The sequence below is a fragment of the Cryptomeria japonica genome, chromosome 5, assembly GCF_030272615.1.
Source record: "Cryptomeria japonica chromosome 5, Sugi_1.0, whole genome shotgun sequence".
NCBI classification, from domain to species: domain Eukaryota; kingdom Viridiplantae; phylum Streptophyta; class Pinopsida; order Cupressales; family Cupressaceae; genus Cryptomeria; species Cryptomeria japonica.
In genome coordinates this window covers 106,333,747-106,352,480 of record NC_081409.1, presented here as the reverse complement: position 1 = coordinate 106,352,480, position 18,734 = coordinate 106,333,747, and the positions used below count along the sequence as shown (strand labels likewise).

Sequence of the window (18,734 nt, the reverse complement as noted above, 5' to 3'; positions counted from 1 at the left end):
CTTGTTGATGCACTTTGCTCCTTTCTGTAGAAAATTCATAACCCCTTCTTTCATCTCCATTTCCTATTTTCCACCCTCTATTCCACCACAACCCCAATCGCTTCTCTCTCTTCTCCTCTCCTAGTTGCACATTGATAAATTACTGAGGAGTTAGCTAAACCAAAGGAATAAAGCCACATATTCTTTGAAAGAGTGTTCAAAGTAGTTGGGTTTTCCAGATTTCAAATATTAGAGATTTTACTCTCAAAATCTATCTCTGTTATGTATGTAATACGAACTTCATTTACAAGCAGTTGTGCACTTTGAAGCATTTAATCTTAGCATTGATTTAAATGTGGATGTTCTCTCTTCCAAAGCATAGGATGTGTGTCTTCTGCTATGGTGATGAAAAAACTGCTTCTTGGGACCATCCCCCAATATGGAATCAATAGGGCCCTTGATTGAGGTCATTCAAGTTGTTAGCTCAACACATCATCAGGTGCTCAAATGAAGAGGGCTGCCGAGCAGATGAGGAAACTACTTCTCATTCTCATTATTGATTAGAACACCCGAAATACCTATAAAGTTGGCTTTCAGAGAACTGGGAACACCAATTATAAAAGTAATCTTACATATTGTTTCATGCATTATTGTATGTTCCTACTTGGCTCAAGTTATGAATGTATGCAACAGTTATATGACTTGAATAATTCCCTAATAAGGTATTACTCTGCTACTAGATATACCTCCCTCCTAAATACATGTATTTCCATACTTATCATATATACAGATCTGATATGCCTAGAATATAACCTGGAACTTATCAGATTCTAGATCTGTCCTAACTACAGTTGGGAGATATATCCAGTATGGCTGGTACAGAAAGTAATGTCTATACTAACAAAAAAAAATGAAAAAGACTGATAAACGTGAAAATAAAAACAGAGAATATACACGTGTGCACATTGTATTCCAGCCATATAGTATTCAAAAATTTCTACAGCAACTTCTGCACCCATTTCAGATGGAATCCCTGTATTGGGCCTCATCGATGTTCCAATGCAATTTTGAAGCTATCTCCTGTACAAGTCACCTATAAACATGGACAGAGATCTTATAAAATAAAGGCATGTCATCTGCTTCTATTATGTGATAGTAGATACTGTATATTTTTTTCATGTCATGGCCATACTACAATATGCTAACATTATTGCATAATTTTCCAATCCATGATTTTGTGTCCAAACATGATGACTGGCATTATGTCTTTACCATATAAGATATTGCTATGTACCTCAATGTTCAAATCTAACTGACCATATTCATCTGCCCTTATTCATAGCAGTCTAATACTTGTGCTAGAACAGCTCCTCTGGCAATTCTTTCTGATTAAAACCCACCCTACACAGTTAATGTCTCTAACTACTATTGTGCATAAAAATATGTTCAAAAACTTATCCAAATCATGATCAATGGCAGGTCACAACAAATTAATAGGCCCAAAGCATCCAATGAACCAACCAGAAAGAACAAGAGAAAGTGGCATTAGCCACCAACCACAATTCCCAAAAACATTTGTATGGCTAATAGAAAAGAGCTCTATCAAGATTTGCAAAACTTTCCAACGAATACCTAGGACAATGCTGAAACAGGTAACAGATAAACAGCAGACAGAGATGATTATCGTTGTGTTAAATGTGTTTCCTAAAAGATCATAATTTCAGAAATCTCTGGACTGTCGTGAAAGATGAACTGACTAAACAGACTAATAGCCATAAACAGAGTACAACAGATTTTGGTGGAGAGAATAAATATCTAAAGCTGACAGAAAATTTAACAAAATAATATGTCCCATGCTTTATGATGTCATGGCCATACTAATATGCGAACATTATTGCATAATTTTCCAATCCATGATTTTGTGTCCGAACGTGATGACTGGCATTATATAAGATATTTCTCTGTCCCTCAATGGTCAAATCTAACTAACCATATTTATCTGCCCTTCTTCACAGTGATCTAATACTTAAGCTAGAACAGCTCCTCTGGCAATTCTTTCTGATTAAGACCCACCCTACACAGTTAATGACTCTAACTACTATTGTGCATAAAAATATGTTCAAAAACTTATCCAGATCATGCTCAATGGCAGGTCACAACAAATTAAAAGACACAAAGCATCCAATGGACCGACCAGAAAGAACAAAAGAGAGTGGCATTAGCCACCAACCACAATTCCCAGAAAGTTGTGTATGGCTAATAGAAAAGAGCTCTATCAAGATTTGCAAGAATTTCTAGCCAATACCTAGGACAATGCTGAAAAAGGTAACAGATAAACAGCAAACAGAGATGATTATCATTGTGTTTCCTAAAAGATTATAATTTCAGAAATCTCTGGACTGTCATGAAAGATGAACTGAGTAAATAGACTAATAGCCATAAACAGAGTACAATGGATTTTGGTGAAGAGAATAAATATCCAAAGCAGAAACAAAATAATGTGTATGTCACATGCTTTATGATGTCATTTTAAAAATTTATTTATTTCAATAATTTTAGAATTTTTTTGTCAACATCTATCTGTAGACAATCTTTTGGGCACCGTAAGCTTGTTTATCTTTATCCTCTCTTGCCCATTTAACTAAACTTCCCCAAAGCTAGCTATTCTGGAATTAAAATTTGAGAAATCATAATTAGACATTTCCAAAGCCAGCCATTTCAATATACAAAATTCAAATCTTGAGAAATCATGCAAATGAAAATTAGCAGACAGTGGTCCTCGTTGTGAAATTGTCTTAAGTTCATTGCCAACAAATGGGAAAAGAAAAACTTGTGAACTTGCAATCTATTTCCTGAGGATGGGTTTAACACTATTGCTGATTCCAAAAAAAAGTTACCATATGACTTGATGGTAAGCAGATTCCATTTTCCATATGATACTGGAGTATGTGATTAAGGGTGTGATCAGCAGGAGATATCAGCGTAAGCACAGGGTCCCTGTTGATACTGGAGTAGGTGATTGAGAGTATGATTATCAGCAGAAATGGGTATAAGCATGGGGTCCTGTCCCTTGGCCAAGTTTCCTGGTAAAAATGTTTCAAAAGTAGGGTTTCTAGGACTTGTGTTTGCAAGTCATACCGTGGTATTTATGTAAGTTAAATAAATAATTGAAAAGATTGATTTATGTTGTTGCAATTGACATGGATCACATGTAAAAAACATCAGGAATGGATCAAATAGATGGATCAAATCTGTCTATAAGATAGCCAACCTGGATGCACTTGGTATTTAATCAGACCAGGCAGACATCAGAATAAGTGATGGATAAAAGTCAAAACTATCACAAACACCCACCATGATTTTGATATATTTTATCAAATATCTAAGGCACTTGTCAAATAGCTATAAAACACCACAATGTTGTATCTCTCAGTAATTTCAATGATTCACATATTCATCATGTGTTATTAGGCTTGCCACTCACATGCACCTAAATAGATACAATGATACTTCGTAACCATATTTGAAATAGAAACTGCTAAGTTATTTAAAACATTTTAAAGGGTCTTCCTATAGCCTTTTGAAAATTGAAATGTTTGTTCGCCACCTAGCATTCTAATCCACACTTGAATTAAATAAAGCAAGGTTGCACCGTGATTTTTAAAACAATTCATTAAGCTATATGGATTTCTTTAAACATAATTATTTGTTATCTACTTGAAGGTGTTTCATGTGTCTATGACTCTTCATTTGAACATAAAAGAGTGTCCCTTACAAGAAACCATTATGATGAGATATATGTCAAATGTCTTCCTAGGACAAATAATCCTGTACACAATGACTGAAACTCACAGTGTTAGATTAAAAAAAAAAAATCCTATTTTACACACATCACAAGCATAACAACATGCAAGTACAAAATACAGCATAAAGTACTCATCATTCTGGCCAAAAAGCACCAAACTGCAGCAACATCACAAACTATAAATACAACACTATGCAATATGTAAGGCAATAGAGCCTCTCTAATAACTTGAATTGATGAATTATCAGTCCTCTGCAAATTTTCATACAGTCGAGCACTTGGAAACATATGCCAAAATATTAAATGGTGATGACCACAAATACTTAATATATACTTATAGTATAAAGTCAAAGGCTATGATTGACAAGGCTGAGCAATTGCCATGTTGATGACCAAGGTTCAGACTTTAATAAGCATGCTCTACATGTCAGCCAAAGCAGGATACAATAGAATGGACCAGAAGCAAGTCCAAGGTATATTTAGAAGAATACAAACACCTCAGGCAGGGGCTTCTAGTCCTTAATATGTTCTAAACTTGAGGGTGCATTCCCCATGATACTTCGAATTTCCAATAAATGCAGGTGAGTGCTACAATTCACCTAGTCAATCTACCACATAAGCTACTTAAACAGGTACAGTGTTCATGGAATATATAAATGGGTAGAAACACTAGACATACAAATCATTACAATTTGGATAATGCTTTAAACAAATTGCGGCATCAAAATCCACTTTCAAGTAAACTGCAAGGAAGTAGAAATCAGACATACAAATCATTACAATTTGGATAATGCTTTAAACAAATTGCGGCATATCAAAATCCACTTTCAAGTAAAAAGCAAGGAAGTAGAAATCATGCTTCACAAAATACAAACATCTTAAAACATGAAACATAAATACATATATAGGTTAACTAGTGAAATGTAAACAAATAAATAGAAATGAGATCGATGCTTTGTAACAAAAAAATTGATGGGTTTACAAACCAACTCATAGGTTAAGTGTAAAGTAGAGCTGGTGCTCAAGAAAACAAAAATAGATCGCAATAAATATACATACATATTCTGAACATGTAAATTATTGAAATGAGGTTGCCACTTCAAAATGAACAAATAAGTAGGATTAAAAACCCCAATCTGAAGTTAAATGTTGGAGTAAGATGATGCTTCACAAGATACAAATGAATTATAAAAACTATGCAGAATTCATCGTCAAAATACGTTCTTAGATATTAGAGGCCAATGCTTCATTATGAATAAATGGGTTAGATCAAAAAACAAAGATTAGCACTGGAGTAGAGATCATGCTTTACATATATATATATATATATATATCAAGCTAATGCTTCAAAATGAAGAAATAGATGGAATTAAAAATCCACCTTAAACACTGGAGCAGCAATAATAATTCACAAAAAAGATGGCTTAAAATACACCCACGCTCATATGCACACACTGAAGAATGATTAGCAAGACCCAATTTCGAGCTTGATCGTAGAGTCAAAACATAGGAGGCACAAGAACTTCTGTAAAACCTTCTGTTTCCCACAAACGGATCTCACACGCTTAGGAGGCATACTGGCTACGGTGTCATCTGACCTTGCCTACAGATTTGTATAATCTAAATAAATATATTATTTGAAATTGAGGTCAGTGCTCAAACGTGAGGATGAGTGGGATCAAAAACCGGCTCACAAAATAAGCAATGCTTAAACATGAAGAAATCAATGAATTTAAAACCCACTCTAATTTTATGTACTGCGGCTTCATATATAGCTTACAATATATTGTGTTAAAGAATGCTATCTGCCTAGCTTGGGAGCGGGTTGTTGATACCACCAATTTCTCCATTTTCAAGAACTTGCCTCTTTCAGTAACGTATATGTTTAATATCCAATAACCCATCAGCATTCCTGAACAATAGGTGTATACGTTACCTTTTCACCGTTAAGCTTCCCCAGCTATTTAAACCAAGAAAATTGTGCACAAATCTGGCACAATTTCTATGATTCAAATAAACTCTGAAAATGAGCTATTAAATACATAAACACACATACATATGACACAATTTGAAATAGCTGGACAGTGGGAATGGCGGAAGTGACCTGTTAAAACATACCATATACTGAATCCAAATACATTCTTCCTAAATGAACATGGGTTATTTAAAAATAAGCCAAAGAATCAAATTAAATCAACCCCCATGTTTTAAGCGCATAAAACCAGCTGAAATATTTTGAAGCGCCTCCGAACCAGATGAAAAGAAAATAATGGAACTGACCTGTAATTCTTCCCCTTCCTGACCATTTCTCCTGGGCCTAACTTTTCTAGAGTCCTGGCCAAATGTGATGATTCTAAGACACCCAACACCTGATGATCTCCCCATGTCAGCTGAGTAACTCTCTACTCTTATTCCTCACCCACCAAATGTGTTTATTGAGTCCTATGAATTGTTTGGAAACCAAGCTTAGGTACATCTGAATATGAATATGAATTTTCAGTAGACTGGAAGACTGATGAGATGTTATTAAACCTATTGAATTGAGAATTTGAGGTCCGGTAGCTTCTTTGTGTTGGACTATTTCAAAACCATTTTTGGTTTTTTTTCCTTCAAAAATTTGGTAACCTTTTTGATAAAGACTTTAAAATTGCTTTGTATAAGTAGATTATCAACAAATGTTAAACAATCTGAATACAAAATAATACTGATTTGATCCATTTTGAATTTGTCCGTAATATCAATTTATTGTAACGAATTTTGTCTCATGCATCACCATTTTTTTCCATAAATATGGACGGCAAAGCAGCTGAATAGAAAAGTAGACTCAACATACATAGAAAGCTCCAAAATTTGGCCTTTATTGACTTTAAAAAATAATTAAAAATAATTAATACTAATTAATGAAACCGGTTATTTCAAACATTCCAGCACCCTTCCACTTTTTCTGCACACCCCTGTTTTTGCTTTACTACCAATGTACTTTTCCCTTGTAACAAGTAAAATATTAAAGAACCAAAAATTTCTACATTTAAAGCTGGTTTTGAAACTCTAATGAATTATGTATATTTGGTGACTTCGCACTTAGAATAAAATTTTGAATTTATTATTTAAAAATTTATTTTTTAACATTTTGGCAAAAATAAGGATTATTTACATTTATCTTGTTATTATATATAGGTTAAGCATCACAAGGTTATAGAAAGAGCATGAAAAACTTATATTGCTATTAACTACATGAGGTTCAAGAAATGTATGAGCATATTCTTACATATTTATTTTCATTCTTCTAAAAACATCGTTCTCTTGGTACTAGAGGTAAGGGCTATGACCTAAATTAAACTAATCATGCTATTGTCACACAAAATCAACATTTCAAAGTACAACTTGAGTTGACCTAGTGGTGGAGAACTTGTGCTCTTGGAAGTGAGGTCACAAGTTCAAATCCCACAAGGGGGTAGGGTATGTACACCTTACTAGCTTCGGCCTATTACCTATAAAAAAAAAAATCAACATTTCAAAAGCCTACCTCTTTTTATTTCTTGGTTAGCCCTCAAAAGCCAAAGAAAATTTTATACTTCCGTAATATCTAGTTATTATTCTTACCATTGATATAGATACATACTAGACTAAATAGTCATAAAAAAATCCATCACACCATAATTAAGAAAACTACCATTATTATATTATATGGTAGTTCCATTATAGCCTAGAATCCCAGAAATAGCTATATCAAACAAATGGTATCACCATATTGAAACCATGAGTATATCATTGTCTCTTAATAGTACATAAAAGCCCTAGCCTTACTTAGTGAAGCAAATACTATCTACTTAATAAGTATTTTAAAATGGAGTGATGGGGTAAATTACAAAGGCCCCTAAATCTAGGAATGCACTTACATTTCATACAATTAGCCTCCTTCTCAAGAGGAGACACATACGCTAGCTCAACTCACAAAATCTTCATTGTAACAACATGACAACACATTGAAGCATACTTATAAAGATAATTTTAGTTTTAAACCCTTTTCCCACTTTAATCACCACCTAATGGATTCCACATACATTTTTACATAGTCTATAGAAATGCCCAAGCTGGAAATAAAAAAAATATTATCCACATTTATGAAGAGTAAAGATTCACAACTCAAGGAATGTGTTGTGCAAGAAAAATTTCTTCTTCCCACCAATTGCTTGGAATTGAGGAGTCTTGTCATCATCACAGTGTATCACCCATGTCCTTGCCTAATTCCTAGATTTATATTACCCATAATTCTATGTAAAGATCAATGTACCATTGTGTAAGTGCACCACTAGTTGTCAATTTGAGGAATTGCAATTCTCCATTTTGCCTATTGTTTTTTATTATTTTATTTAATATCACTACTCATAACCACAAATAGAACCTAGGGACTAGTAGGAATAGGGGAGAGCATCGACTATACCTTGATACCAAGGTGAAAACCAAATCTAGCTATGGAATCATCCAAAATATCATGAATTCATCTTTTCCACAATGGTTTTACCATAGGTTTAGAAATAATATTGATATCTAACTTTATTTAGTTGCCCCTCTTCAAAGAGAACCTCTACAAAAATGGATAAAATGTTTGTATTTACTCTTTATCAATGAAAAAATGAGAGGAAAGTTTCATTCAGTATGACTTTGATCAAATGAAACATGATAACAACTTTAACCTTGAACATATTCTATAGTTTAAAATTAGAAATCCAACCTAAAAATGTAATTTCCTTTTTTAGCAATCAATATCACCATGAAATCCATTAATAGATATCTCTACCTCTTCATAACAATAATAGCTACTCTACATTTTAAAATTTAAGAAGATATCTCTACCTCTTCATAACAATAATAGCTACTCTACATTTTAAAATTCAAGAGGACAATGACTTACACACTTTTCTTTATGTTTTTATCATTTGTCCTAACTCTTCATAAAACATCCTAAATTAGCTTGTGTAATCTGTAAACCCAATTCTAAATAATGATGAAATCTTATTAAAAATCCATGGGAGAAAGTTAAAGAGAGAATAAATTTGGATCCTTCAACCTCCACGTATATGGAGAGTTGTCCATAATACATTTCTCTTCTAACTCTACTGTCATGTTTCACAATGTCCACACCATCATTAACCTCCTTAAAAATATGACTAAAAGTCCAATCAATTAAATGTTTGATAAGAGGCCAACAAAGTTGTAAGGTGTTATTTATTTTTCCAATTCAAAGATGAATTCTATAACTAAAATAAATAATTAAATAATATCCTTTAATATGAACCTAATTAATACCAACATATTTGCAAGTTTGAAGATCAGAGAGAAGGGTCTAGGAATATACCTCATTATTTATGCATGTCTTAAGAATTTTGTTGCAACACCAACAAGCATTCACTCATGGTTTTTTGTAATGCCCTCTACTCAGTACCCCTGAAAGAATACAAAGGTTGGTGAACTAGGATAAGAGAATTACCTTTTTTACTTAATACCTCGATAAATTCCCTATAAAATACCCTACAGAAAACATTAAGATTATTATAATTATTTAGCATATTGAATTAGAATTTTTATAGTAGTTTTTCATTATAAATAGTTTTGTTGCAGATTAATGTTTTAGAAAATGGAGTTATGATTGGGTTGCCCTACCAACCCATGTTAAGCCCATCGGGTCTTACTAACATGGTGTGGGTTTTATTCCCCTAATCATACTCTGTTTGAGAATGGAGTGACAATCAGGTTAAGCCCATCGGGTCTTACCAACATGGTGTGGGTCTTATTCCCCTAACCATACTTTGTACCACTTCCAATTATCATATTTGATCAAATATTAATTAAATGATACCATTATTTTAATTACTATTCATTGATTATATATTCTGATATTTGTTATGTTATTCGATACCAGATTGTATTGAGTATACATTGTAGTATTAACATCTTACTGAATTATTACAGTATTGGATTGTATTGTTGTTATTAGAATTTTATGCTTACTATTCCAGCTATACAGTATGTGAATTTATTATAATTATACACTGAATTAAGATGTGTTTAATTTCCTTATTATTATTATAAATATCATTTGATTTACACTATGTGTTTCAGAAGTTATTAGCAAATTTAACAGTCTGATAAAATGTATATATAATCAGAAAATTACTATCTACACGGTTGCTTTGGAACCACAGGTTCCTGAAGTATCCCCTCCAGTTGTCTCTCTTGGTGGGGCTCCTGAAAATATGCATGTGTCTCCTGATGTCTCCCGTGTGAAGGAGACTTGGGAGGCTTCTTCTGGTAATAATGATTTGGCTAGTACTCTTGTTTTTACCAAATCTCTGGGGTTTTGTCGTATGTTGGTTTTGGTGAGGCTATGTATGTCGATCTGCAACAGACTGGTGATGTTGGGTTTTTTCCTTTGCTATATGTTGGTTCTGGTGAGGCTGAGAGAGCGACTGCTGGCTCTCACTCTCAGGATTTTGGTGTGTTGGATTGGCATGGTAAGGCAACGCAAGTGGAAGAGGGATGGATTTCTATTAAAGGCAAAAAATCTAAGTCCTTTAAGATTTCTTTCGATATGACTCTTTGATCCCATAAGAGCAATTCTAAATGTAAACCTTGATGGTTCTTGGGTAGGGGATGGTTTTTGGTTGGTTGCAGGTTGTTCTTTCTGCAACATTGATTGTTTTTGGTTATGGGTGTCTTTTTTACCCATGGTTGTCTGGTGCTTTCCTGTTCCTTTTATTCAGACAACTTTCTGGTTGAGGATTCCAAATCCTATCTTTTTCTAGTTATAAAGGGTTTCGGGTTCCTTCAAAACATGTTTTTCCCTTAATCAAAAACATTTTTCTCTTTCATCATATTTTCTCTTTCTAACATTCTTCTTTTCTTTCTAGAGATCATTCATTTTTTTCATACATAAACAATCTCTCGAGGGGGCATCCTACCTCCATCCCTTAGTTTGTTGGGGCATTTTTTTTTTCAATTTTCTTTGAAACAATGCTCAAAATCGCATTGTCTCAAAGGGGCAAAATGCAGACACTGAAAAATTGTCCTAAGTCTTCGACAACACTTTTCACTAACATTTTTCATCTAAACTGATTAAATAATTTTTAATTATTTAATTAGTACTAATTTTCTTCTTCTAATATCTTATAATTAAATAATTCTTAATTATTTAATTATTGTTCTTCTAAACCATTAATTAAATAATCTTCATTATTTAATTAATGTTCATCATTGTCTCTTTCCAATCAATTAATCTTGATCTTAATCAATTAATCCTAACTATTCTTCTTTGATTAAATAATTCACTTAATTATTTAATCCCCTTTCTCCAATTGTTCTAATTAAATACATTTTTAATTTATTTAATAAGTTTACTAACAATAACAACAATCAATTCAATTATAAAGCTTAAATCGGAGCACCACTCAATGAAGAATATAACATGAAAGCACGACACACATAACACCAATATTTTGACGTGGAAAACCCAAAAAAGGGGAAAACGATGGTGGGAAACCCTACCCACAATCAAATGAATACTCTGCAGTAGTATTGTGAATAATTACAATGGGGTCTGTACATGCAGAAAGGCCAACAACCTAGACTACACTGCTCATCGCAAAGGGAAGTCTCACTGACTTACAAAATCATCGGACTACAATCCGAAAAACAATGAACTATGAAAGTAGCATCTACAAATGCCTGATATAGTTCCAGTTAAGCACTGATGTCTGCCATGCAATATAAAACCTTTCCAACCTTCTCCTGAATGATATGACTTTATTCGCACATAATCCTTTTTTCTGATAATGTAGACTTAACCAACCATAACCATCGATCCATCACCAATTACATGAATAAGTCACATATAAATACAAATCATCAACCTTATTGACAAGGTCGGCTAAATTCTAAATCCATAAACCCATAATTACAAAAATTATGCCACACGATACCACCAGACCAATATTATGATTTACATTACATTGCATGGACCTAAATCAAGTAACCAAACAATTATATCCACCGAGAATTCCGCTAAGACCAAAATCCAACACGCTTCACTTACCGGTAGAAACCCTCAATGAAAGTTTAACCGTATCCAAATAGAATCACCATAATAGCACGCCATTAAATGCAAAGTCATCACCACTCGGGATATGATCAAGAAGCACCAACAACATGATAGAAATTGATTCCATAAGTTGGACCCAAAAAACACTGATGAAGTCACCAAATAATACATACCGATAAAGCTAACTAGGAACTCCCGAAGCCAGTAAAGCCAAAAGCTAGCCGGGAAAGCCAAGAACGAGTCAGTAAAGGCACAAGCCAACCGATAACCAAAAATACCAAAAGCAATAACCAAATTATGAAACCACTTGAATATAGCAAGCATATAACCATCAAAATAAGCATCCAAAACCGATTCCAAAGATCTGATCATACCGGATCAGAATCTTAGCCAAAACCAAGATGATCACCAAGACTAACCATAATAGACCCAACTGGGATACAATGTTGACATCAATGACAACACTTAACCAAATCCAACATATTGCCAACACTTGCTTCTATCAAACTTGCATTTTGTAGGTGATAGCCACAACACATTTGGAGGAAAAAGAGAAACAATGGAGGAGCTATGAAGGAGATTCATGTGCCTTGGGTTTGCATTTGTTTTCAATCTCACTTTCATTCCCTTTATTTAATGAATTAGGAACAATTTCTTAGCTTATTATGTTTTGTGGTTACATAATTTTAGGTTTTGATATATTTTCCCATTTTCCAAGTTACAATAATAATCCAATCGATCCATATTGCATTGCATCATTGATAGGAGTATAGTTTATTCTCGTCATATTATTTCTCTCTTGTTATTGTGCTTTCCATTAGGCCTCTATATCTTGGGTGGCTAACTTCATAGCCAATTTTTACATGGTATTAAAGCTTTTAGAGTGTCATTAGTTTGCCATTTCAGAAATTTTTTATGCAATTTGGGGTTTTTGCATTTCATGGCTTTCTATTATAGGTCTAAATTGGAGCTTGCTACATTAGATGTATGGTTACCATTGGATTTTGAAGGTTTGAGAAAGTTAAAATTTCCTTTTGTTTTGTCCTAATCTGACACCAGTCCTACAAGCGATCTACAATTTTTTAATATTTTGGGCTAAAATCAACCTTGCCATCGTGCTTAGAAGGCCCAGGAACCCCAAAATCAATTGTCAATTCACCAAAATCAGACACCATCACCTAAAATTTTTGTTGCTCATTGTTTATACAACTGCGTCAGTCTAGTATAGAGTCATTGGAAATTTAATGGGTATGGTCAATTTTTTTTTTTTGTGAATTTAAGTTTTATTTTTTAATTAAATCACAACAATTCTGCGAATTTTATTGCTATTTTTTTAAAGAAAATCATTTTTTTAAAAGGGTTTTTTATTTTTTAGAATCGTAAATTGTATCTCCATAAAATTTTGTCTTCACCTAGACCTCATTTTGGTGTTTCGTTTATTGATGCCCAATTCTCACTTTGATTCATCTCTCACCTTCACAAACTTACATTTTCACCTTCTCTCTAGTATTTTCCCCAAAGTTGAGTCCTAAATCTCAGGACCATGGCACCATAGCACCCTGGTCCTCTCAATCAAGATCCAAATTTGGTCCTCACAATGGTCACATCAAGTGAGAGAGAATTTAGATCCCATGTTGGCCTACTCTAAAAATTCAAATAGTTTTGAGAAAGTTAAGTATAAAAGGAGGTCTACCTCTCTGATTTGAAATCTAAGAACCTCAATCAAGATCCTAATTGCACTCTAGAAAATTCAATTCAAGTGAAAAACAATCAAGAATTGGCGAAGAAGTGAAATCAAGTTAAAGCATTCAAGATGGCATCCATGATCAACCTTCTATGAAGACATTCTACAAGACATCACAAAACCCTTGTGTGGTTCATCAAGGTATACATTTCAATTACAAGTTTTCAATTTTAAATCTAGCCTTTCCCTCAAAAGGAAATCATTTTACTACAATTCAATTCTACTTCCATTTCAATTTCAAGGTTAATTCCTAAACCGGGGTTTGACCCTAGGCAAACACCTATCCACAGCCCCTTTTCGTCTCTTTTTACGTGTGGATAGTTGACTCAAGAGTTGAGGTCGAAGATTCCAGTAGAGTCAATGATGATGAATCAAAATGAAGCAAAAAGAAAAGAACCACGGTAACCTAGCATCCTAGTCCCAAAAAAAATTCCAAGCTTCCAACAATGAATCCAGTGTGTCTCTATGATCCAAAAAAGATACCACTTGCTTGTCTTTGAGTTACAAGACTAGGGCAACCTAGCATCCTAGTCTTGACAATTCAACCTGAACTATCAGGAATAGGTTTTGATCATATTCTTTTGCTTAGATCCCTATTTGTGGGCTCTGTCTGATATCTATAACAACCTATTGTTATTGTTTCACTTTAATTGTCTATTGTTTTACCCTATCTTCACAATTTACATCCAAATTTCAACTCAAAAAGGAAAAAATAAACCTCCAAGTGAATCTAATTAGTATTTCAACCCCTTTCCTAATTAAATTATGGATAGATCTAATTGGATTCATCCTCATTTTTAATGTATTGGTCCCTTAGGTAAGATTAGTGGTTTTATTATCTTAATTGGTGAAACCCTAATTGTACCACCATTACATCTTGGTGAACCCAACCCCTTTCAGTCTTATTTTTTATTTATTATCTCATATCTTATTTATATACACAAACATTAATATTTTCACTCAAATATCATATATGTAATTGAATCACATAAATTTAGAGGTTAAATTCATAAAAACCCTAATTTATTATTCTAAAATTGACTTGAAGGTTGCATAATTTTTCAATTGTGGTTTTAGATCTGATTATTATGACATGTAATGTTCAGATTTGGATATCATAATTCACATTGTTTAATTCATTGTTGAATCAATCATTTTACAAAAGAATTGCATTGTTTAATCATTATTTGAAATTTTCCTCTTTGTGCATGAGTTTTGTTACCCTTAGTCCTGCATACAATATTTTAGTGAGAAGAAGTTATAGGTTTAGAGCTTCCCAAAGTTTTAATACTATGGATATGGGGCCTCAATTAACTAGCTTATTCCATGTGAATGTTGGTGCTTCCTCTAATCCCACAAATGACATCACATATCCCCATTCAACTCATATTTCTCATGATGAGGATGAATCACTAACTAGGGTTACTACTAACTAATTAGAGAAGATTAGCAATGAATTTGAAAATCTTCAATAATGGACGGGTCAACAATACCTAGATATTGAAGCAATTCCCTTGATTGAAGGGTTGAAAAGAATGGTGCAAAGTGATAAGATAGGCGTAGATGTTGTGTGGCCTTGCTCATATTATTGATACTAATATTATGCCAATTAAAAGTTGTGTCAAAGTCCTTGGTAATTGTCAACCTACAAGCCAACTTAATAATTTCACTCCTATGCCTACATGCTTTCCTAGTGTGCCTATATTTACATCTTCTATCATGACTAATTCCACACAAAATGTTAATCCTACACATGTTAGTCATGGGGAAATCCTATTAATCAATATTCTTATATACCTCCTTTTGTGATTCTTCCATTTATTTCACAACAATCTCCTATACCAACATACCATAATGTCCCCCCTCCTTATTCTCAACCTCCTTACAACAATATTACTCCTCCATTTCAATCCAATATGTCAAATTCTCATTATTCCACCGAAGCAACTATCAATAACCTAGCCCAAACTATTAAATCCTTACAACACCAATCAACTTCTATAACTTAATCCAAATTCAATGTTCCCACATTTGATATAGTGAGCCCATTATTTGATGATATTATCCATGAGATTCTTCCTAAGAATATGAAAATTCCCCAATTGGAGTTTTGTAATGGAAAAGGCGACCAATTAACTCATGTGAAGACATTTCAAATTTTATGTAGTGATTTCTCTCATGATCAAAGACTCGTGGCAAAACTATTTACTCAAACTTATAGAGATAAATCCTTGCAATGATATTGTTCTTTGTCTCCTTCTCCTATAAATTATTTTCAACAATTGGCTAATGCTTCCATTCAACAATTTCAAAATAACATTGGTCCTAAGATTACCTTAACTGTTAAGAGTCATTGTAAGAAAGTAGTTAGAGAGAAAGTGACTGATTTTATTGGTAGATATATATAGTTGCTTTCACAAATTGCTTACCTTGTGCCTGATCATGATGTTCAATGGATCCGATTGATAAAAATGAGAGTGCTCAACAATCATTTATAAAGTTAAAACAAAACAAATGTTTCATCAAGATAAATGACAACATCAACAGTCAAGTGGCAACCATGACATCAGGTGTGGCCCCTTTATCCAAATACTCAATAAAAGAATTAACTCCTCTTCTTGAGTCTTTGCATAGTATAATGTTGAGGTTGATAAATTCTAATGTGTTGCAACTTCCTCCCATTGAACCAATTGACCATTTTAAACCATTTCCAACTTCCCATGATCCTAAAGCTTTTTGTCAACATCATCGTCAACCTAGTCATGATATTGAGAAATATTACCAGTTGAAAAACAAGATTAAATACTTTATTGATAACAACACTATATACATAGCTTGTGTGAATGACACATGGAATAAATCCATAGGCCCACCTTGTTAACCTCTGAAATTTCACCAATTCGTTGCCTTCCCATTCTACCAATGTTTTTGAGTTCGAGTCACTTGCTTTCTCTCCTAATGACCTTGGAGTAAAGTCTAATAATGTTGTGAAACTCATTGAAAAACTTGAACCTACAAAAGAAATGCATTAAATTTGATCCTAGTGAAATTATTGTTGCACCTGATGGCCCATTATATATAACTGTGAAGATAAAAAACAAACTCTCAGAAGGGGTGCTCATTGATATAGTATGAATGGTGAATGTGATTAATGAAGAACATCTTTTTACTGAACAATTTCATCAACTAACATATTATAAATCTAGTGTTATGGTTAAGGTGTATGATGGTTTTTCTTGTCGTACTATTGGTTATAATACTCTTCCCATTAAGGTTGGTACTAAGTACTTAGATGCCAAATTTTCTATTATTTTTACATCGAATCAATTTTGTGTGAAGTTGGGACATCCTTGGCTCTCTTCCATGAAAGCTATCTCTTCTACAATTAATAAATGTTTGAAATTCCCTTAAAATGACACAACTATAACAATTAATCATAGCATTTACTAAGCCACATAGAAGCATGAAAATTTTAATCTTGATTACTTTTGGCCTAAATAACCTGAGCACTTAAAGCCTTGAAATGATTTTTTTTTTCTTATCTTATCAAAAATGAAAAAATGAGATGAGAATGGCTTTGAGTAAACCTAGAGACCCTACTCCCATGGATATTCCTCCTCCTCATAATGGACCTGGTATTCTTCCTACTCCTATTCCTCCTATATACATCACAATCCTACCTCCTACATCCTACAAAGGAAAACGTTTGGCATCATCATCTATCTCTCAACCTATTGTGATTTCTTTTGTTCCTCCCCCTATAGGGGAAGAAAATAATCTTATGCCAATTGATCCTTAAGCTTCCCAAGTCTCAACTAAAACTAAAAGGAATTGTTGTACGAGAGAACACTAATGAAGATGTTGTGCTAAGGCTTATGAGATTTTTTCCCAAACCATTTCCTCCACAAAGATACCAAATGTTGACTTGGTCTCATTTGTCTAGCCTTCTCCTAACCCTAGGGAGGAAGTTCAACTCAAATCACCCAAGTTAAAAATGCTCAATAAAAATGATGGTTCATTTTATTTTCAGTGTTAAAGATCCTATTTTTATTAATTTAGATGATGATATGGATGATGATAATGTTATCCATGCTAATGTTAGGTCCTGGGAAGGACAACTGAGAGGGGGGTGAATCAGTTGTGAACCAGTTGTCAATAAATTGTAATCCAAATGCAAGTTATTCCAATTTAAACTTAATGTCAGTAAACCAAACTTAAGTGTCGGTAAAACAGATTAACAATTATAGAAGTACCGGTTTAACTTAATGCATGAAATAGAAACATAAACAATATCCACAACACATAACACATAGATTTTGACGTGGAAACCCGGTAAGGGAAAAACCATGGTGGGAAACCTTACCCACAATCAGATGATACTACTACATATAGTATGTGTATACAAATGGGGTCTGCATATGCAGAAAGGCCAACTGCCTAGAGCTCACTGCTCAATCACAAATTAGGAGTCACACTGACTACACAATTGGATGGTTAAATCCAATGATAATGTACTACTCAAAATAGCATCTCCAATGTTGGATTCAGTATCGGTTAAGCTCTGAACACGAGTGTCAAAACACCTTCATAACCTTCCTTCAACCTTCGAATAATGTCTGTGTGATTCGCACAAGGATCTGCTTATTTTCGCTCTTCAATATTCGAACACAGTCATACCATATCCATATTCCTGATCTTCAATAAGATCTTACAATCATTTATACAAAACCTAGGACCAAATGGATAGGTCGGCTCACTAAATATATTACATTTAAATCAATTACAAATAAGTCTTGATGCGATACAACATGTTGGCTCAATACATTTACCATAATAACCAATCAATAAACAATCTCCATAATGTGTCGTGCTGATCTAGAATAGATAACATGTACCGATCCATAACCTAGACCTATTTATCGGTAAAGGCAAATCTATCAACCCGATTAGACCATTAAGAAAAACACCAAAACCAAACTTCCAATCCATGTCTTTGACATAACCAAATGATCTCCAAGATATCATCGCTGCCGGTGAACAATATAACCTGCTGGTGAACACATATTGGTGACTATGCATAAGCCACTAACCATACCGGTGAACATAAT

The 18,734-nt window shown here is 33.5% G+C and overlaps 1 protein-coding gene across 1 annotated transcript in view; it reads right to left on the bottom strand.

Annotated features, from left to right (window-relative positions):
* LOC131067361 (protein IQ-DOMAIN 32) overlaps positions 1 to 6,438 on the bottom strand; it is a 28,935-nt gene extending 22,497 nt beyond the window's left edge. Inside the window, exon 1 of the mRNA XM_058002328.2 lies at positions 6,065 to 6,438. Coding sequence (XP_057858311.1) covers positions 6,065 to 6,169 — 105 coding nt within the window. The 5' untranslated portion in view covers positions 6,170 to 6,438. The remainder of the gene's footprint in view (positions 1 to 6,064) is intronic.
* Positions 6,439 to 18,734: the final 12,296 nt, after the last annotated feature.